At 41.8% G+C, this 23565-nt stretch overlaps 1 protein-coding gene across 3 annotated transcripts in view; it reads right to left on the minus strand.

Moving 5' to 3' along the window:
* Nucleotides 1-23565, minus strand: part of BAIAP3 (BAI1 associated protein 3) — a 317725-nt gene that overhangs the window by 185477 nt on the left and 108683 nt on the right. For all 3 annotated transcript variants that reach the window (XM_068244533.1, XM_068244531.1, XM_068244534.1), the window contains 3 exons: nt 14252-14465; nt 10985-11029; nt 5604-5681 (listed from right to left, as the gene is read on the minus strand). In XM_068244533.1, the coding sequence (XP_068100634.1) occupies nt 5604-5681; nt 10985-11029; nt 14252-14465 (337 nt within the window). The remainder of the gene's footprint in view (nt 1-5603; nt 5682-10984; nt 11030-14251; nt 14466-23565) is intronic.

The following is a 23565-nucleotide window of genomic DNA, read 5'->3' on the forward strand; positions in this document are numbered from 1 at the left end:
GGGACTACAAAGTATCAACAAATCACACCAGGAACATCAACATAAGCTCGGAACACCCGGAGTCTTCACAGTTGTGCAGTGTGTGTCCTGTTAGTCAAATTCTCATGGAAGCCAATAGAAAACTCCTAATGTGATTGGCATGCACAACACACCCATGGCACACTCACAGTGGGAAGTCACCCTTGGTAAACTGGAAGTTCTTCTGTATATAACGGAAACCCCTCATTTTCCGGGATACGTGCGCTCTTTCTTTCCATTTTAACTCAACTTTCTTCTTTGCTTCACGTAGCCTAGATTAGGTTTCCTAAGGCCGAACTTAGGTCAGTTTCCTAGTGCTGACTTATGATTGCAATGTAACGCCAATATCTGCAATGATATTCATATTCTTGCTTTGCTGATGTAACAAAGAATGCTGACGATATGCACCTTGAATCTCTGATTGAAACCAATACATTTCCTTATTTGCTTGAAGATTGTCTATGATCCACCACAATATCCGCTACGGCTGTGAGAATGTCAACTTGATAAGTGCAGGCAATTGACTGGTGGTGCTGACTGCTGAACAGTGGTTATCAGGACAACCACTTAATTACATTCTTTCAGCCACCATTCCTAGTCAGTGATGTAAAGTGATACATGTGCATTCCTATGCTGTTTTCCTTTTCACTTCCATGGAGCTGTGTGCAGCTAAAGTGCCAGCCACCCATGGCTACCAGTGCCAGCCACCCATTGCTACCAGCATGCAATTGATGCAATTGCTTGGACCTTTGGGTTTCTCCTGCCACATTGGAACTAAACAGTGTGCAATTCAATGGCTTGGTAAATTAGGATCTTAACATTGGGTAAAAGAACATTGCTTCTCTTATGGGAATACTTCTGTGCCAAGTAATGAATTAATTATAACGATTTTAAAACTAGTGAGCCACTAAGCTCTGTTCCCCATTTTCAGTGTTTTTTTTTTTTTTTGCTTCCTGGAAAGTCCTTTTCAGAGCTGCCATTGCAATATGGTAATAAGACCTTCATACAGTTATGTACATTAGATGTAAAACTAAGCACAGTCTTCAAAGGGTTGGCCATTCAGAGCATGATATGACAACCATCAAAAGAGAAGCTTCGCATACAGATTATGGTTGGTAGGCATGGGATCTACATCTACTCACTTAGGGTGGGTACACACATCTAATTTTGATTGGCCAAATGTATCACTTCTCTGTAGTATGAGGGCCATCACATTTTGAATACTATGAACAGATTGTGTAGATAAGCTCTCATACTACATGGAAGTGGTAAAATGTGTCATCCATTGGCCAATCAAAATTGGATCTGTATCTATACCCCAAATCTGCCCATTACTGGTACACTTTTTAGTACATAATCCTATTTTTGATCGGATTATTCTGGTCGTATATAAAAACAAAGAAGTTGGTGAGCCCGTTCTATCCTGAATGATCGTTTTACCGCTAGTTTTCTAAAAGAAATGGTTGATTGGTGTGGCAGATTTTTTTTATAAGCTGGATTTGTTAATGCTGTGAATCGATTCAATACGATCTTGTTTTCCCATTGAATGATCGTATTGAAAACATAATTTTGTGCCAAAACTCGCATAGTTAATGAGCACCTTTAGACAGACAGTCCTTTACTTGTGTCCACCATTATGAACATCCACTTACTGCAGCAATTTTTCAAGTTGTTATAAACAGACCATCAGGTTATGGAAGGAGAATCAAATTTGTAACCCTTCAGTTGTTAATAGAGTTCATAGATTTGAGCAGGCACACCAACCGACGGGTTAGGTGCTCGATATGTTGGTGCAGGCATTGCCACTAATTAAGTAGATACATAGGATATCAGCACACCCGATTTCAATGGTAGCATGCTTTAATAGTGATTCAGTATCCACAAAGATCTGACGGTTGTTTCGGGGGCCTTGTAAACCCCATGCCTTGATAAAGGGGGATCTTACGAGGCCCCCAAAACAATTGTGGGATCTATGTGGTTTGCTGATATCCTATGCATGTATAGTTGTTAGTGATATAAACCACTTACAATGTTCTTTCACCTCCCACCTTTGCTCATGTGACTTCCTAAAGTGGTTAGGAAGAGGGGGAATGGGGTTGAAGCTTTGGAGGGGCACATTTCATGAATACAAAAAATAGGAACATTTTACTCAAAATAATAGTCCAGATTTTAATGCTGTCACGAGCGCTAATGAATCAAGCAAAGTGTGCTTTTAGCGAGACCTTTCAGGCTATTATTTAACCATCTAGCATTTAGGTCTAGCTGTTCCTTCAAAAGAAAAACAAGCCTTCTGTTCTCTGCAGCACTATTTGATCTTTCGGGGTTTTTTATCTCAAGAAACGTGTTCTTCATTCCCTCCTGAAGTACATGAAATGAAGAGTCACGTACAGGTCTAGAAATGATCCCGTATCAAAACGGTTAGGTTAGACTGTCTGTAATATTTTCTTTAATTGCTATTCCACTAACTGCTGCAGCTATGCGGAACGTCGTGCTGACATCTTGCGTAAAGGGACCGCGGTGGGGACATTTATGAAACGGCATCATTTGACGTGCTTTCTAATTGGAGCCTGGTTTATGCATATCAGAGTCACACGCGTACCAACACTAAGTAGTTCACAGGAATTAACCAGAGCCAAGTCCAAACTAAAGCCTCTGTACTTAGGCATGGCTCTGTGTACATCTCAGCCCGAGGACAACAATAACACTGTAACACTACAATGGTAGTTAAATCATTAGGAAGCTGTTTATAGCAGGTCAAGCGAAATGCTGTTCTGCAGACAAGTCATCCGCACATCAAGGGGACCTCTACACGAGAGTAAAAGTTATTTTATTTTACGGCTTAGTAAACTGAAGGAGCCGTTTCTGTTATGAAGAACCACTAGGATTTTAGGACCATAGGAACCAAAGCTGAGGCCATGGACTGGTTTACAGCTCTCTTTGAGATTTTGCTCTCAATATTTGTCTCATGAATTGGGAACCTAGTCCCGAGAAACGCATTGCATTCTACGAGAGTAGTTTTTTGGAATATTAAAGCTATAATTATTCATCTCACTCTTAAAGTATACCCGAGACATGATGAGACATGTGACATAATGAGCTACACATGTATATGTGCAATACAAATCCTATTAATAATCAGGCTTTTTTAGTTATGCTTTACTTTGCTGCCTGAAAGAGTTAATTTCTAGGCATGGAATTGACCGCTTCTGTGTTGTCGGTACCTTGTCGGGAATATAGTAAACATCACCGATAAGCAAATTACAGCCATACAAGTTTTCCTGGCAGAAACTTCTGAGGGCAGGGAGAGATAAAATACATGAACTATTGAGCTTTTTCTAACTCTGGGACACTTAATAGGCTGCCACTTGATTAGAGACAATAAAACATTCAACCTAGTTTGTAAATATTTAAATATAAAAGAAAACACTGGGATAGGAGTAGGAGGATAAATATAATTGTTTCTCTCATCAGTTTATTTTCACCTCGGGTGCACTTTAAGTTGTGTCCCTAGTAAGTTTGTATCTACCTCTTCTTTTTAAACTGCATTTTAATATTTTATTTCCCTTTGAGGCTTCTGAAATGTTAGTGTCAGTCTTTTACCACCCTAAGTAGAGGATTTTTTTTCCCTGGATTTTGTCCGATTCTACAGAGAGCGACTTTTTACCTCATGTGGAGTCGGGTACAAGAAACAAATGTCTGACTCAGAAATGTCTACATCACACATTCCGAATAACCATTCAGCCAGTGGACTAAGGTTTGGATCAGATCACCTGATTTGCATTTAGTTTCTGGGTCAGAGGCTAATGTATTTGATGCAAAGGATCACCATGATAACCAATCTAAATACTGTCCGCTTTCATATTAAACAAAGCCATGGATGCAAACTCACATGCAGCAGTTTCAGGATTTGCTATCAGTGAAGTCAATTGAGGACCATGGCTCTATGATGAGGGGTATGGATTAGCCTTGAAGCAAAGCAGAACCTGTGGGCTGGTTCACACTGCAAGAGTTTTTTAAGTGCTAGTAATTTGAAAAGCACTTTTCCGGTAATTGCTTCAGTCGGGTCCAGTCTGGGTCTTCTGCACATACAGGTGTTTATGGGACTGGAGGAAGCCCCGGGTAAGTATCTATTCTGTGTACCTTATGATCTCTGGTCTACTTTAAGGATTATCTGAGGCAGGGGTTTAATTATAACTTATGCCTCATGGAGGAAGTGAAGTAGTGTTTGGGGCCCTCTTACAGCTCTGTCTGGACCCCCCCCCCCCCCCCTGCTGTAGTAGTGGCTGTACCCCTGTAGTTACACCCTTGATCTGAGGTGATTATGAGACTACAATATACCCATACTTTGTGAAATTTCTTGGTTTGGTCATGGTTTGTAATATGACCGGTTGGCTAGGAAAAAAGTACCCTGTGCTGTACTGGAAAAGAGAAATGTCTTGCAGAAAATATTTCTGCTGTTTCTTAGAAGGTGATTTCCAACAATTCAGTGCAATCACTATTTCAACTCTTGTTATCAAACAGAACCACAAATTTTAAGTTGCTTTCAAACCTCAAAATGTCCTCCTGCAAGTATCTTATTTTAAAGTTAGTCTTTATAGGCACATGACTGCGAATTGAATACTCACTCTGCCTGGCAAAGTCTCTACCCTGGCACTATATACCCATAAGGTTCCGTGGCAAATTATGCTTTCAATTCAGGGCAGATCCTAATCACCTGGAGGAGTCCAACAGAAAGTGAAGAATAAGTCATGCCCCAGAGGACTTCCTTGGCTACGTTGGAAATTCATACAGTAAAACTGTTGCCATGCTTTCAATTGGTGCCAAGCTTGTCCAATACTGGCTGACATCCGCTAGAAACCCAAACGGTCAGCCCACCATTCAATAACATAATGGTTCATTTTATTCCTCCATCAGTTTCAAAGACTAATCAATCAGTCATTTGGGGCATTACCTTGAGGAAGAAGAACCCAATGTGGCCCCCAAAAACAATTGTAGGGTTGCTCTGCAACTGATATAAGAATACACAGAAGTGTTCATTTATGAAATGGATCAATACTACAAGAGGCCAACGACTACTGACCAAGTACCCTCCCGTTGATATTGGACTGAAGATGTCAACTGAAGTATTCATTTATCAAATGATGAGCTATTGAGCTATCCATTTAAGATTAGCTAAAAAATAAGATATTTGCATTCAGATGAAGTGCTTTATTGGGGAGGAGGATTGATTTATTGTTCAAATTCCTGATTTTTTTTTTTTAAGTAGAAAAATTTATGAAACCTCATGGATAGGATAACGAGTAAGAATTGAATTCATACTGATGAAAACAGTGGTAAATGTTGTATTTATCATTCAAAACTAAATCTGGAGTAACACTTTCAAAATATCCTCCACTCAAACCTGAACTTCTGGTTACAGAACAGTGAATGACTGCACTTTATACCCTCTGCTGGCTAGCCCTCTCTACTGGCATTTTCCACAACACAAATATCACTCCTGAAGCCATTACAAAGACAAGCATGATGTCATTCTATATAAACATATAAACAGATAAAATGTAGCCTTCAATAGGTCAGTAACTTACCTGCCCATACCTTTAAATCCACTAACTTCATTAAGTTTCTTGCATGCCTCTGCTACAGACACATCATCATCATGGTCCCTGAAATGAAATACTGTTAGTTGACTCCTTAACACTTAGGGCCCGTTTCCACTAGTGCGACGCGATTTTGCCGGCATTCCGACGCTTGTAAAAACGCATGCGGGTGCGTTTCCGCATGCGTTTTACCCGCGATTTCGCGTGCGATTTCGCATGGCAGGGTGCCATGCGAAATTAACCATGACACTGCCAGGGCCAAATAACATTGGGAAGGGTGCGAAATCGCACGCGAAATCGCGGGTAAAAACGCATGTACCAAACGCATGCGTTTTTACTATTAAATACATTAGCGGCGATTCGCACGGATTCCCGACGCAGGCGAAAACTGTGGGTCCCGCCGTGCAGATTTGGCCCGCCGCCAAATCGCTCCCGCACGCCGCACAGGTGGAAACAGCCCCATCCACTAACATTAACTATGCGAATCCGCATGCAGTGCCCTTAGGGCTCGTTTCCACTAGGGCGAATCCGCATGCGGGCACTAGTGGAAACGGGCCCTTATACATAATAAACTCACAAGAAATGTAGAGAGATATGTAGTGCCAATGTAGGCCTTCTAGAGAACTACAAATATGCATTTGTAGGAACCGGAATCTTCTCTCTAACATTAACCTAACAGGGAAGTTTCACCAGCATGGAATTTCATTGTATTCTATCTTTTTAGCAGTGCTCTTTTTCCATATGACTTTGTACTGTTCTGCCTGAGCTCAAATGTCTATTTGATTTCCCACCCCCATCTATGAACTCATAGCTGTTAGTTAGTAAAGACTTTGGTGTGAGCTTTCATGAAATATGACAGTTTTACATAAGTACTAAGCTCAGATAGCTGATTAAGATAAACCTTAAAAGGTCCTTTTACATTTGGGGAAATGCAGTGCGATTTGGAACAATCGCACTGCAGCAGAAAATTCACAACAATGCAATGAAGCTGTGGTGCGACCGAAAGAAAACAAATTAACATGCGATTTACGTGCACTTCCAAGATTACGGCAGAAGTCACATGGTAATACAGTGCAGCTTGTGCGTTACCCCGAGCACTTCCATTGCATAGCGTCGCACCGTAGGCAGTTTGTCATGTTCCATTGACTATAATGGCCACTTTGACGAGATGCAACCGGGGAGAGTACCGTGATGCGACTCACCATGTTTATAAGGACTCAAAATGGTATTTTGTGGCTCAGAGAAGCTTAATGGATATCATGAATAGAAATAAGATATATCAGATATTAGCATAGCCACTATTCTCACACACCACAAAGATTTCTGTGTGGGTGGCACCTGCAAACAGGAAGAAGTTGCGAGGTTTCCTTACCCCTTCAGTGGTTGGTTTATACTAACCCTAGTGATCCAAGGAAGGATTGGGGCTTTTCAAAACTGGAGAAGTTGCATATAAAGGGGTTCACGAAGCCAAGGAATTGTGAGGTGCTTCTCCTCTAGTGGTTGCTACAATCTCCAAGTTTGTGGCCTTCACGGAGGACTGTGGGAGGTGTCTCTGTTGTCCACGTGAAGAGCTGGTACTACTGAAGAAGTACTGGTCATCTTCCATCTACTCTAACCTGGATAGTATCATAGCTTGCATCTTATGGCTATATTCTCTGACCACGTTTCTGACTGATTTCTGGTGCCACGTTAAAGTAAAAGTCCTACTGAAACATCTGCCTGACCAATTATGCAGGTATGGCCTCCCCAGGGACAGTGCTGTGATATCCTGTCACTTTTTTTTGCTCTATACCCTGACAATGGAAGAAGGATCAGTGAACTGGACCCGCTCTATTGATCAAACGGAGAAGTACTCACTAACACAGACTTAAGCTCAACACACACCATACAATCTTGGTTGTACAGATTTACCAAATCTATGTAGTATAAGGGCCAACAGATTGAAAATACCTTGAATGATTTATTGGTAAAGCTCTTATACTACATGAAAGTGGTAAGATTGAACAACCAAGATTGTATGGTGTGTGTTGAGCCTTAGTCAGATTTGTGAACAATATTTGAGAGTAATGGGTCTTTTGGGTATGTAGAAAATGTTTCACATCCTTGAGTTCAGCTCATGCAAAATGGGATCAAAACTGAAAGTGCTGTGTTTATATTTTGCTCAGGATTTGTTCAAATTATCTCCTGGTTAAGATTTGAATCCATGTGATTTTGTCCATGTGTATGGTATCTCAGATAGGGATCATTTTGATTAGGTGATAAATTTGCAATTGTATTAACAGATCACATGCTCCACAAGTGCTCAAACATAAGCATCTCTATCACTGAGCATGCTGCACCTTACCTAAGGAGAAACGCAATGTATGTAATGCCAACACATTAGAATCACAGCAGTGTTGGTGTTCAAATTCAGGATCCTGCATACAGAAACCTGAATTATGCTGAACAGCTTGCAGCACCAAAGCTAGCGGACAGGGACATGGGTCTGAAGGCCACATTACAATGCCGGAAGGAGGGAGCATCGAAGTGACATCCTCGACCCTGTCCACTGGCTTGGGTGCTGAAGTGCGGTGTTCAGCATAATTTGGATTTCCAAATGCAGGAAGCCGAATTTGAACACCAACACTAAATCATAGCACTTCTCCATTTTGTTTAGACTCAGCAAGCCAGCCACTGGGAACCATAGGGAATGAGAACAACTGGTGGCTGGAGGTAACAAAAAACAAGAAATAATTAAACATTTAAAAAGGAGAGGAATAGTTGGCTTACCTCTTCTGTGGATATCAAAGCAACCAAAATAAGTAGGTACTGAGGTACTCGAGTCTAGCCACTGCTGGCCAGTGGGCACATTTTGTGATTTTTACTGACCTGATGAAGTGGGGAATGCCTGAGAAATGCGTTTCTGACCCTACATTTGTGCAGAAAACTCTTGAGAATTCAGTTACCGGACTATAAGACGCACTTTTGCTCCCCCAAAGGTGTGGGGGGGGGGGAAAGTTGGTGCGTCTTATAGTCCGAATACTAAATTTTGTGACTGCCACTGTCCTTCCCCTTGACCCTTCTGGTGTCTGCTGTTATCCCCTCTGGTGCACACTGCCCCCCCCCCCTCTAGTATCGCTGTCCCCATCCCCGTGACCCCTTTGATGTCCTCTGTCCCTTTAACATAGATACTGTGAGCGCTGCAGATTACTAGCAAGTACCGGTATATACACACTGAGGGAAGGGGCCACACATCTTCACATATCCCTCCTCCACGCCGGTGTCCTTTGCCCCCAGATAGAGAATGCTGCAGGTTACCGGCAAGTTTTTTCAGAACACGGAAAGGAGCCACACAGCATCGGAACGTAATACCCAATCAGGCAGGGGGCGCTGTGCGAGCCGGCCAATCACAGCACTCTCTTCTCACTGCTTCCTTCCAATCACCAGCCCGGCTGATAGAGCCCTTGTCCCGCCCTCGAGACTATCGGGAAGTCTGTGATTGGCCGGCTCGCGCAGCGCCCCCTGCCTGATTGGGCATTGCGTTCTGAAGCTGTGTAGCTCCTTCCCGTGTTCTGAAAAAACATGCCGGTAACCTTCAGCGTTTTCTGTCGGGGGGCAAAGGACACCGGCGTGGAGGAGGGATATGTGAAGATGTGTGGCCCCTTCCCTCGGTGTGTATATACCGGTACTTGCTAGTAATCTGCAGCGCTCTCGTTATCTATTTTAAAGGGACAGAGGACAGCAGAGGGGTCACGAGGATGGGGACATCGATACCAGAGGGGGGGGGGGGGACAGTATACACCAGAGGGGATGACAGACACCAGAGGGGTCACAGGGATGGGGGACAGTGATACCAGAGAGGGGGGTGGGGGACAGTGTACACCAGAGCGGATGATGGACAGGGGACAGGGATACCAAAGGGGGGATAGTGTACCCCAGAAGGGAATGATGAGCAGGGGACAGCAGACACCAGAGGGGGGCAGCAGACACCAGAGGGGGAACAGTGTACCCCAGAGGGGATGATGGGCAGGGACAGCAGATACCAGAGGGTGGGACAGCAGACACCAGAGGGGATGATGGGCAGGGGACAGCAGACACCAGAGGGGGGGTTGGGGGACAGTGTACACCAGAGTGGATGATGGGCAGGGACAGTGATACCCGAGGGGGCCAAAGACAGGTGGAAGGAACACAGAATGCTGGAAGCCACCTGCTGGCATTGGTAATGAAAAGCAGCATCTCTCCAGCAAGGCACCCTCCTGGTAGCACTGTCTTCCTCTCCATATTAGGATGCTGTCATCCTAATGGCCAGCCAGCTGAGAGGCTCATTTCTTTGCGATCTGCTGCTATAGACAGGACTCAGCTGAAGAGCTGCTAAAGGAGCTAATTAGTTAATGGCAATAGTTTGCAGTTTCTGTGATTTTATCAGAGAAGCCACTGGAGGACAGAGTATGCAGGGACAGAGGAGGATATGGGGGATACAGGAGGAAATAAGGACACAAGATGTACAAGGAAGGCACAAGAGGGACAATAATTGGGGCAGAACATATACAAGATGCTCCTGGACCATGGACGCACCAGGTTTAGTATAATTTTTTTTTTCCATGATTTCTATGCTCTAAACTTGGGTGCGTCTTATAGTCCGGAGCGTCTTATAGTCCGAAAAATACGGTAAGTTAAATAGGCTGTTTTAATATCCATGGGAGAGGTAAGCCAACTATACCTTTCCTTTTTAAACTTTTTTTTTTTATAATTTTATATATTTTAGGCACCTCCATCCGCCAATTGTTACTTATCATACCTCTGTTGTAAGGTTGTATTTTTAGTGTAGCTCTTACTCCTAGGATCTACCTTACTACTGTGACCTTCGAGGATCCTCGCAAGCACTCAAGGGGGGGGGGGGGGGGCGGGAATTCCTCCATAAGACTTATTTGTGTTTTGCCATTCTTATGCCCACTTTACATACATATTTTACCCTAGTGTTTCAACATATTGCACTATTGGCTTGTGCTGTCTTGTCTCCCGTGTGTTTCCTCGGTCCACGGATTGCCTTGGCCCACCCTTATCCTTAGCAAATGACTCTCTATGTACTTGTGACCATCAGGACAGAAAGGATCCCAACTATATACAGAACATGCAGTACAAAACTGGATAATTGGTCGCTTGTAAACTACAGACATGCTGATATTATGTCTCAATAGCCTACAGACACCAACTTTCACAGCTCATAGTTCTTACTCCAAACTATGTTCTTCATCAAAAATTACAAAAACATCATACGTAAAAAGCAGAAGGATGAGGCATTGCTCAAAAAATCTTCAAGCAGTATATTCTGAAATAAAAAAATAGAATCTAATACTGAATATATTTTCATACTGGGCAAACTCACATACCAGATATCCAAGTGAAGCAGGTCAGTGTATATGTCATCAATCTCACTGTAAATATGAGAAATAAGTTAATTACAGATTCCTAAGAAAGCCAACGTCAAGCCAAAATACATTTTTGGATTTGGATAGAATGGGGGAGGGTTAGAACCTCTTTCAAGTTGTCATGGGTGTTTGTGTTACTATTAGGGAAAATGTGTTTCACTTCCTAACTAAATGGGGCTATAATGTGGCCCTTGTATGAAACTTTGGTTTCATTGGAACAGGAAGTAAGAAACAGCAATAGAAACATGGCAGTGCTAGAAGCAGGACATATTTGGACTTCTTGCCTATCTTTGGGCAAAAAAATTCTACACAATGGGCATGATTCACAAAGCTTTTTCACCTGTTTTCCTCTGTTTTCACCTTATCTATGTTACATTTTTAAGCTCCCAAAGAGCAAAAATATAATAAAATTAAGGTAAGAAAATAATTATTGAAATAAGGTTAATCAGAAACAACTTACTTTGAGTGATTATTTTGCTTGTAAATGTGCTGAAATGTTATTTTTATCAGTTAGTTGATACATAAGTCATTTATGAGAAGTTTTGTGACTAGAGACCATTGTGGAGAGAAAATTAATTAGGTAGTTATGTAGGCTTAAAGCACACCTGAAAAAAACAAAAACAAAAAACCAAGTTCAGCATACCTGGGGCTTCTTCTAGCACCTACAGTAATAAGCTAAGTGGCCCCTCTGTTACTCCAGGCCCCTTCCTTCATCTTGCCGTTGCTCCTCTTGAAAAGCTCTGACCCGGCTGGATCACAGCTATGGCACATGCTCTGTCACATGCTCTGTCCCGTCCATGATCACACTATCAAGCGGTTATGCACGGCAGCTGTGCGCAGGGGCCTTCTGCGCATGCTCTGTTTGGAAAGAATTATGACCGTGCATGCACAGAATGCTCCCGGGCACAGCTGCCATGCATGAAGGAATGTGACGAGGTGCCACAGCTGTGACCCTCGAGGGTCAGAGCTCATCAAGAGGGACAACAGCAGGTCAAAGCAGTGGAGCCGGAAGCAACCAAGGGGCCACTTCGAATCAACATTTTATTGCTATGTACCCCTTTTGAAAGCCTGTGTTCACCAAGTACCCCTGAAATGGTAGAAATTATGTCAAAAGTACCCTTTGGCACAGTTACATTTAACAGTAGTACATGGTAATTGTTTATAAACTATTTCCAAGCATTTACTGTTGCATTTTACAATTATACTAATTTAGTAATGTTGTGTATATTGCATTTATTTGATTTATTATTTTCAAAAAACTCTGTATTTGTTATACTTCATTCTATATTAAACCTGGACCCATCAGAAGTACCCCCTGGAGTAGTCATACCACACGCTGAGAACCAAGGACTTATGGGGGTCTGGAAGAAGTCCCAGGTCAGGTATGCAAACATTTTGTTTTTGTTTAGCTCAGGGGTGCTTTAAAAATACATTTCTGATGCCCTTTATTGAATGAATGACTTAGTTTAAGATGTAAACACACAGAGAACTGTTTAGGAAACTTGTTGGAAATCAACAGTATGGTGATAAAGGTATATTCCACTTTGGTGATAACGTAAAGAAAAAAATCAGTTCACATTTATACATTCCAAGAACATTTGCAAACATGATTTCAGAATTCCTAAAATCGCTATATATGCAGAGAGACCTTCAGCTTGTATTAAAACAGCATAGTGCCTACTGGATGTGTAAGTTTGCTGACTGCTTCCCCCCCCTCCACCCAATCAAAAAAAGGCTACCTTATACTTCTATCTGGGGGAGGGGGATGAGGGTATACGTTTAAAAGGGCCCACAGTAATTTGAATACCAGTGAAAGCCGCTCATGGAAAATCAGAAACACATATTCCACTATTAATTCAGATAGTAAAATTTTGATATTTCACTATGGCCTAACTTACCCTTACTCTCACTTGAGGCCTCCTTCTCAATGATGAACCCTAACCAATTCCCCTGCAGATGCCTGACCCTAAGGACCCCCCAATGCCTAACCTGTAAGCACCCCCCCCCCCATCCCGCCGGTGCTTAAGCCTAACACAGCCGATAATATGGATGCTGCCATAGGCGCCTATGTTAATAGCCCTGATTAGAAGCCATTAAAGATAACAGTTGCCTGGCAGTCCTCCTGATCCTGTGTCTCTAATACTTTTATACTTTTAGCCATAGACCCTTAACAAGCATGCAGCAGATTAGGTACTCAGGTACTGGATTAGCCATACGCTTGTTCCAGGGTTTTGACTCATTCACTACTTATGCCAGAAGATCAACAGGGCTGCCAGGCAACTGGCATTGTTTACTAGAAAATAAATACAGCAGCCTCCATAGCACTCTCATCTCGGGTGTCCTTTAACCTCCCTAGCGTTCTGGACGAGCTGAGCTCATCCAGAGACGCCGGAGGTCACCGCTCAGGCCCTGCTGGGCCGATTTGAATAATTTTTTTTTTCAAACACGCAGCTAGCATTTTGCTAGCTGTGTGTTTGCTGCGATTGCTGCAGCTCGCCGTCGATCCGCCGCTACCCGACGCGAAAGAGGGCCCCCCGCAGACCCCGTGCGCAGCCTGGCCAATCAGTGCCAGGCAGTGCTGACTGCTGAGGGGTGGATCAGGACTCCCTATGACGTCACGACATCGATGACGTCATTCCATTCATCGCCATGGCGACGGGGAAAGCACTGAAGGAAATCCCATTCAGAACGGGATTTCCTGACGGGCATAGGCGCCGGCGGTGATCGGAAGGGTGGGTGGGAATCAGAAGGGAGGGGGGTATCATGTAGCTAGCGCTAGGCTAGCTACATGATTAAAAAAAATTAGGTTTAAAAAAACCATGTGCAGCCGTGCGGCTGCGCATAATCAAAACGCCAGGGAGGTTAAGAGATGAGGGGCACAAAGACTACCTAATATATACTGTATATATTGTCTATATTCTCTCTGTAACCAAAATTTCACTATGGGGCTCCGTGATTTCTAGCTATGCCCCTGGCAATAGGGCTTTGTTCTCTGCAGCCTTACTACCATGACAGGGTCACTTTAATATAATTCAGGGTTATAAGGTGCAACTGTCTGCTGTGCAGCAAGGAAATACTCGTTTCTGACAAAGAGATAAAAATATGCCAGACGGTCTAGTTCAGGGCTTATTATTTTAGTAAGCGCTTCTCTGGGGGAACTCAGTGCATTAAGTGTACATGTAACATGAAACGGAAGAAGTTTTAGGTACATAATGTCACTCTACTTACAAAGAGAAGTTTTCATTCCAAACTGGATTTAAAGTATTGCTCTTGACCTCGGTGACCTGGATGTACTTTGCCGGCAGCACTTCCCTTATGCTGGAACGTTTCTCCATTTTGTCTCTCCTCCGTCTGAAGCTAAATTTTCTGTCTTTCTTTTCCTCGGTCTCTTTTGAGCTTTGCGGAATCATAATCCCCAGCATGCAGTATGGGTCGCTAAAACCTATGCCAATTATAAAAAAAAAACAGGCACATAACAAAACCATGAGAATGGATGATTTTCTGTTGTATCCTAACCTCTGATGCTCCATCTGAAAATGCATAGAAAAGCGTAGGGATCCTAGAGTAAACACTAAAGGACACAGTGACATGATGAGATAGACATGTGTATGCACAGTGCCTAGGCACACACATAACTATGCTGTGTTCCTTTTTTTCTTTCTCTGCCTAAAAGTGTTAAACATCAGTTATGCAAGTACCAGTTTTTGTCCGGGTCAGGGTTGGGTATAACGTAACCCTCAATGATAAAGAATTACGTACATAAAACACTTTCCTAGCAGTAAATGGCTTCTGAACGCAGGGAAGAGATAACATGGTAAATAGTTCATAGATTTTAGCTCTGGCATACTTCAATGAATGTGTCATTGAGCAAAGACAATGAAACAGAATTTTTTTAAGTAGATTTATTTATGAAATAAATATGTGGGATATCTAAAAAGTCATGTATAGGAGAAGGAGGATAAATACAATTGTTTATCTTATCAGTTTATTTTCACCTCGATTTTCCTTTAATGCGGTATTAACACCATAAAAATCAAATTTCAACAGCAACTGGTCTGAGTGTATTAAGTGATAAAGATGCTAATCCTGCATTCAAAACTTGCAAAACTTTTTCTGCTGTTATGATTTGGAGTTATCACATACTTTAGAAGTGCTGGCTCTTTAGTAGTCAGTGCCAAACAGTTGAATGCTGGGGGTTCTTTTTATCTATAATATATTCCTCGTCTTCTTCCATTTATTTCCCTGCCTAGCCTATCTGAAACATGATCCTCTGCTCACTTGTGTTTACAAGCAAGGCTGAGGTGACTCAGCGATTGGAGGAGAAAAGAAAAAAAAGACAGTGCGCTTCCTAGTGTAGACCTCAGTGGGAGTGTCTGAAGACTCTGGGAGGAGGGCAGCTAATGAATACACAAGAGGGCAAGAGAAGGGAGGGGGGAAAACAAGAGTCAGGAAGGATATGATGTCAGCATTAGCTTAGCAAGATGGCCACTGCCTAGAATAGGATTTTCTGCTTTTCCTTTATAAAATTCACAGGAATCAGTACGTGGATAGCACAATACATCTGTTATGTAAGAAGAACTAGTATTTATCTACTTATATGTGTGTTATTTATTTCTAGGTTAGCATGGATATCGCTTGTTCTTTAAGAAAAAATGATGTCTCATGGTCCAGTTTCAACCAAATATCACTTTTATGGAATAGAAGATAGTATACAAATCCAGCAGCTCCTTCCTCAAGTCATTTATGTCTGTACCTAGCCCATACACTACAGCATGCTGATAGCAGTATGGGGAAACACTGCATTGTGAGAGATGAGGCAAAGGAGTGGTCACACACAGGAGAAACACATTAAATATATATTTTTTTATTATTTGTTGTATTTATAAAGCGCCAACATTTTATGCAGTACTGGACAATGAATACATACAATGATACAAAGGATGACAGGCATAAGAAGGGTATACAATATAGGATAAAGCTGTACAAGGCAAACAGGGTACAAAATACATAATCATGCGATTTTGGGCTAGTTAGGTAGGCCCAGTAATACAAGTACGAGGCGCTCATAGGAAAGGAGCACAATGATGGGGAACACGAGTATGTAGACTACACCAGGGAAGGACCCTGCAAAAAGGCTTACAATCTAAGGAGCTGGTGGTGGATACACTAGGTAGGAAAACTACAAGATTACATTTCATGTAAGTCTAATTTCATGTAAGTCTAGTTTTTTAGAAATTGTACTATGTTCCTGTTTTTGACTTGTTAGCAGCTTGAATAGAGTTATCTCATTTGAGATAAGTGTAATGCTTTTGATCTCAATTGGCAGAACTTGTTGTGTAAATTCTTAGAATGTTTTGATATCTCTCTCTGCTAGCAGAAAATATAGAAACTGAAAGCAGAAGTCCTCTACTATTGTCTGCCCATAAATACACATTACAGCACTACTAATTAGAAGGGCAAGGAAATATAACAAGAAATAAAAACATGCTAAAATAAATTGGTCTGGAACACTTGCAAGCCTCTAAATAAATTGGCTGCTAAAGAGTTAAAGTACCTCCGTCAAGTGGTTGAGGCACTTCAAACTAGTGACATGGCTACATACTGCAAGAAGAGTGGCTGCAATAGTCACAACTCCCAATGCAATCCATGCACACACTGAAGAACTTGACAGAAGTATCTAGAATTGCAGTTCAAACACCTTTTCCCTTCTCGCTCATAATCTACCTTAGGGCTCTTTTCCCCTGTTAGCATTATGTAATCCGATTACGATTGCTTGTGTGTGGTGAAACGCGATTTGCCCTCTTGCTCTATTTTTTGTGCAATTGAGCTATGCTGTGTAGTTTTCTGAGATAAAGTTAGAGAGAACCCAAGGTGGGTTTTAAGAATTCTAATAGGACACAGAGGCTGGTTCTGCATACAATGACCAGCCACTTACTATACTGTCCCCCCCCCCCCCTCCCTCCGTCAGGCTCTGCTGTCCCCAAGAAAAAAAAAACTCTTTGCTAGCGACAGCGGCTGTTTACAGCCAGGCTGTCATTTACCATCGCTCCACCGCCTCCTCTATAGCGCTGCTCCCCGCCTGCGTCCCTTCCATCCCCGCCTCCGTAAGCTGATTGGAGAGAAGGGACGCAGGCAGGGAGCGGTGCTACAGAGGAGGCGGGGAGCGACGGTAAATGACAGCCTGAATGTAAACAGCCGGCTAGCGACAACCTGCATGTTGCTAGTAGAGATGGCCCGAACGGTTCCAGGCGAACTTTCGGTGGTTCGCATTCGCCAGCGAAGGCAAACTTTTGCGGAAGTTCGATTCCCCATAATGCTCCATTGAGCACAACTTTGACCTTCTACATCACAGTCGGCAGGCACATTGTCGCCAATCAGACTACACTCACTCCTGGAGCCCCCCCTTACAAAAGGCAAGGTTCTCCTGTCGTTTTACTCACTCGTCTGCCTACAGTAATTATTTAAGGGACAGCTGCTGACAGACTCTGCTAGGGAGAGTTTAGTTAGGCTCTTGTAGGCTTGTTCCTAGCTGCTTGTTATTCCTTCCTCCTGGAGGAGGGTCTTGTCTTCCAGGGAATTGTAGTATTTCAAAAGCCAGCTTACATACCTTGGCTGGGAATTAAACCCAGATCTGAGTGCGTGGTAGGTAGCTCTCTCCACCACCATACCACCACCAACACTACATGCTGAAGCCAGCCTAGCATGTACCATTATGATATATCCAAGAGAATAATGAGCTTGCTTAAGGATTTGTAGTATGTCAAAAGCCAACTCACATCTGCCGGGAATAGAACCCAGGCCTACCGCTCTGTAGGCTGGTATCCTAACCATTATACCACCAACACAACACACTACAATGCTACTTGCCGAAGCCAGCCTAGCATGTACCATTATGATATATCCAAGGGAAAAATGAGCTTTCTGAAGGATTTGTAGTATGTCAAAAGCCAACTCACATTGGCCAAGAATAGAACCCAGGCCTACCGCTCTGTAGGCTGCTATCCTAACCATTATACCACCAACACAACACACTACAATGCTATATGCTGTTTTTTCACTGACTGTACAAAAAATTTTTTAAAAAGGGAGTCAACATTTTTTTTCCTTAAACTATTTTTTCAATGTCTCTTGAGTATAGAAGCACCAGATTTGTGTATTTTTTTCCAATTAGGTATTATTGGATGTCACAGGACATACAAAAATTGTATGTATTTAAGTTTCGGGAGGTTAAAACCAGCTGAGCGGTCTGGACGAGCTCAGCTCGTCCAGTACCGCCGGAGCCTGCCGCTCAGGCCCTGCTGGGCCGATTTGGCTCAAATAAAAAGCAGCACACGCAGCCGGCACTTTGCCAGCCGCGTGTGCTGCCTGATCGCCGCTGCAGTGCGGCGATCCGCCGCATGCAGCGGCGAAAGAGGGTCCCCCCAGCCGCCTGAGCCCAGCGTAGCCGGAACAAAAAGTTCCGGCCAGCGCTAAGGGCTGGATCGGAGGCGGCTGACGTCAGGACGTCGGCTGATGTCCATGACGTCACTCCGCTCGTCGCCATGGCGACGAGGTAAGCGAAACAAGGAAGGCTGCTCATTGCGGCCTTCCTTGTTTATTCTGGGCGCCGGAAGCGATCGGGCTTTCATGCAGCCAACTTTCAGTTGGCTGCATGAAATAGTTTTTTTTTTATTAAAAAAAACCCTCCCGCAGCCTCCCTGGCGATCTTAATAGAACGCCAGGGTGGTTAAAAATGTAATGCTCGCTTTTTTTAGCACCATACAAAGGTACAAGACCATTGAATATCCCCTAAAATGACCCCATCTAGAAAACTAGACCCTCCAACGTATTGGACAAGGGGTATAATTAGGAATTTGACCCTCTGGTCTTTTCTCAAATTTGATTGGAAAAATTGGGTAAAATTTAAAAAAAAATTTTTTCAAGAAGCGTGCCACTTTGAAAGCATACAATGCCCACATGCTGTTTGGAGACCACAAAATACATCCTAAAACGTATTCCTCAACTTCTTCTGTGCATGGAGTTACTAAATAATATTGCTTCGGTTGCACTGCTAGAGAACTGGGGGGCCCAAAATCAACTGAATGCATTTTGCATTTTTAAGAAATTAAAATCAAACTTAGAATATTTAGCATCATACTTCATTTATAGTGATGCAATAGGACCAAGACACCTAAATACCCCCAAAAAATTACCTCATCTGCAAAACTAGACCCCCCCCCCCCCCCCAATGTATACAACAAATGGTAAAATTAGGGATTTGACCCTCTGGTCTTTTCTCGATTTTGATCAGAAGAATGGGGTAACATTTGCAAATGTATTCTTTTTGGCAAACATGCTACTTTGAAAGCACATAATGACAATGTGCTATCTAGAAAACTAGACCCCCCCCCCCCCCCCCCAATGTATTCAACGAGGGATATAAGATTTGACACTCTGTTTTTTTTTTTCAATTTTGATTGGAAAAATGGGTTAAAATATAAAATTTCATTTTTTTTGGGGGGGGGGGGGGCAAACATGCTAATTTGAAAGCACACAAAGACCATAATGAACATCCTAAAACATATTCCTCAACTTCTCCCAAGCATGGGGATACCAAATATCAAAGCCATGGTCACACTGCTAAAGAACTGGGGGGTCCAGAATGGACTGAGTTCATTTCCATGGACTGCTATGCTGTTTTCTCCACAATTCAGCAATTTAAACTAATTTTCCAGCTGTTCGCACTGTACACTATACAGATCGCAGCAAAATTGAGGTACAGTAGTCCCCGACTTACAAACACCCGACTTACGAACTACCCGGCGATATCAACGGCATGGATTCTGTGTTGCCATGGGAACATGTCCAAAAAAATTTCAAATTGGACTTATAGTTTTTGAGAAAAACGATTAAAAAAAATCAACCTAAAAATGGCTTTTAAACTTGTATAAGCAGGTACAGAGGGCAGCGGTGACACAGAGGGTGACACTGGAGGCACAGGGGGGGGGGAGAGGGAGGCACAGATGAGGTACAGGGGACAAAGATAGCACAGTGTTCCAACTTAAGAACAGATTCAGGTTAAGAACGAACCTACAGTCCCTATCTCGTTCGTTAACCGGGGATTACCTGTAGTGTAAATACATAACAACACGATAGCATCACAGTTGGGACACCATTACGATCACCTTATTTTTTTTCGAAAGGACCCTTATTGGTACAAAAAAAAAGTGTTTTAATGATAATTTCTTATTTTATGCATTGGGGGGTAATTAAATATCAGAGATGAAAATGTGATACATTTATTTAGAGCTACGGAGGTGAAGGAGGGACACTAAAAATTAAACTTCGAACCATTTCAGCCCGCAGGGATTTTTCCCCTTATGCAACAGAGCAATTTTCACCTCCCATTCATTCGCTAATAACTTTATCACTAATTATCACAGTTAATTGATCTAGATCTTGTTTTTTCTGCCACCAATTAGGCTTTCTTTGGGTGGTACATTTTGCTAAGAATTATTTTTTTTTTTACATTCATTTTCACAGGAATATTAAGAAAAAAAATGGAAAAAAACTAATTATTTCTCAGTTTTCAGCCATTATAGCTTTAAAATAATACATGCTACCATAATTAAAGCCTATGTATTTTATTTGCCCATTTGTCTCGGTTATTACACCATTTAAATGTTGTCCCTATCACAATGTATGGCGCCAATATTTTATATGGAAATAAAGGTGCATTTTTTTCAGTTTTGCGTCCATCACTATTTATAAGCTTATAATAATCGTAATATACCTTCTTCACATGCACATTTAAAAAGTTCAGACGCTTAGGTAACTAACTATATTTTTTTTTATTTTAATTTTTTCACAGGAGCGCCCTCAAACACCTGTGATAGCGCACCGAAGCGCGCCTCAGCAGCACAGCAGTCGCCTGGACGTGAGGATCACGTCCAGGCGGCATAAATGGTTAATATATAATATGCTTCATTTTTATTTAATTTTTTTAGTGCTTGCCATATAAAGACTCAAAGTGTCACTGAAGCGGAAAAAAACGTATGATATAATGAAATGTATGTGTAGCACGGAAAATTCATAGAACATTAAAAGCAAAGAAATTAGTCTAATATTTTTATTTTCAGTTATATAGCTTTTTTTTTTTTTTTCATAGCATTGTATCATGTTGTCATGTTTGCAGTTTGCTCTGCTTTATAGTTTAAAATACAGAGGCCCATATGCAATTCACTTTTTCACCTGAGTTTTCTCCTAGGTGATAATTTTAAACTTGCCAATAAAATTTCTTTTAAGCCACCAGCAAGCAAGAAAATACTCAAGATATTTTTAATAGTACTTTCTCACCTACTTTTTGGTACTTTTTAAGTTAAAAAGTACTGGAAAGTTATTTTAAAGGAAGATGAAAAATTATCTCCTAGGAGAAAACTCAGGTGAAAAAGGGAATTGCATACGGCCCAGAGTGTGGTTGGCAGTGCTAATGAACCTTTCAACTTTCATGCAGTAATCACCTTATGAAGCTGTCTGTCTCTGTTTTTTTTGTGCTCCAGAAATCTGCAAACAATTTGGGTCATGTGCTCAGAGAAGCTCTTTTGCATAGATAACAAGTGATGTTTCTTAACTCTATCTGTACTGAAAACAATATATTACTTGTTTCTGAGCTATTAATGTTCTATTTCTTAGCTATACTACACATACAATTCATTATATCATAAGTGTTTTTTCACTTCATTGCCACTTTAAAACAAAAAAGCCAAGTGGCCTATTAAATACTGCATTCAGAGGAATGACTATTGCTATAGCAGACAATGGCACTGCTTCCATCTGCAGGAACCTTCCTTTCCTGTTGGCAGGGCTGAGGGAGTTGGCGCGGTGTGTGAAGGAAGTTGGCCGCGGCACCAGGAGTTGCTAAAGTAGAAGTGAATAGAGCTATTTTCACAGACATGGGCAAAGAAACAAAGGCAGCACTGATAGGCACACATTACAGAGAGATTGTCAGACACTTCAAAATGGATTGACCGGGCAGCAACACATAAGATCATCAGCACAGCGTGGGTCGTTACTTTAGTGTACTGGATATGATGGTACCTTAAAGTGAACTTGAGGTGTAAATAAACTGATGAGATAAACAATTATCCTACCATCCATTACACCATCTAGTGGTAAAAAGTTAAATTACACACACCACACATTTTTAATTAGAAAAAAATATAATTAATGCGTTCCAAAGCCCCCCTCCCCAGTTACCAAACAAACACATGTAAAAAAAAAAAAAAGAAAATGCATAAATAGTTGCCTTAGGGACTCAACAATACAGTGGGATGCAAAAGTTTGTGCAATCTTGTTAATTGCCATGATTTTCCTGTATAAATCGTTGGTTGTTACGATAAAAAATGTCAGTTAAATACATATCATATTGGAGACACACACAGTGATATTTGAGAAGTGAAATAAAGTTTATTGAATTTACAGAAAGTGTGCAATAATTGTTTAAACAAAAGTAGTCAGGTGCATAAATTTGGGCACCACAAAAAAGAAATGAAATCAATATTTAATAGATCCTCCTTTTGCAGAAATGACAGCCTCTAAATGCTTCCTGTAGGTTCCAATGAGAGTCTCGATTCTGGCTGAAGGTATTTTGTACCATTCCTCTTTACAAAATATCTCCAGTTCATTCAGGTTTGATGGCTTCTGAGCATGGACAGCTCTCTCACACCACAGATTTTCAATTATATTCAGGTCTGGGGAATGGGATGGCCATAATATTAAGAAATCTGGCGCACAGATCATACACTTCACTAGTAAATCTCACCCTGTGTGAGGGAAGGCAGGACCAATACCAATCGATCAACACAAACTTCAAGGACCGCCACTCATCTACTAATGCTTACTTTATTTTATCAAGGTTAAGACAACAACAATAGACCCTCCAATAACCCCCCACCTATTAAAACCCCCAAAAAAGAAAGACGAGTCTGGATTGCAGGGATGCTGGGGAGTGTAGATAATTGTGTTGTCAATGTCTGAGTGAGAAAAGCAAAGAGAGGTGAAAATAGAATATAAGAGGGATGTCTACATCTGGATATAATGAAAAAATTACATTGAAGTATGCAAGAAGGATATGTGATTGAAAATTGCAGATCTATGTGTGTGGAAGGGAAAAAAAATCGATAGGTGAGAACTGGTTTCACACATATGTGGAAGAGTGATGATTCTGGTGTATTGACAGAACTATTAAGAATGGGGTATCAAAACAACCATACCATAAACAGCAATAAATCCTGTGCATACGTTGAGGCATTAATATGAGGCATTGAACAACAAAAAATATCTATGCGGCTTTTGTCTGAACAATTATGGACTATATCTCCTTAAATTCAAAGTATGGGAAACTGACACGCAAGTTGTAGGAAACATCTAGAGCGCAGAATCAAAGAGGATCCAGAGAGAGGCGTGGATACAAGACAATCTTGTTTTTTTAAAAGGAAGAGGGTGTTCCCATTACTACCCAGCCACAGCGTCATCACACTGACGAAGCTCACGTTGGTGGGCGT

The sequence above is a fragment of the Hyperolius riggenbachi genome, chromosome 7, assembly GCF_040937935.1.
Source record: "Hyperolius riggenbachi isolate aHypRig1 chromosome 7, aHypRig1.pri, whole genome shotgun sequence".
Classification (NCBI taxonomy): Eukaryota; Metazoa; Chordata; class Amphibia; order Anura; family Hyperoliidae; genus Hyperolius; species Hyperolius riggenbachi.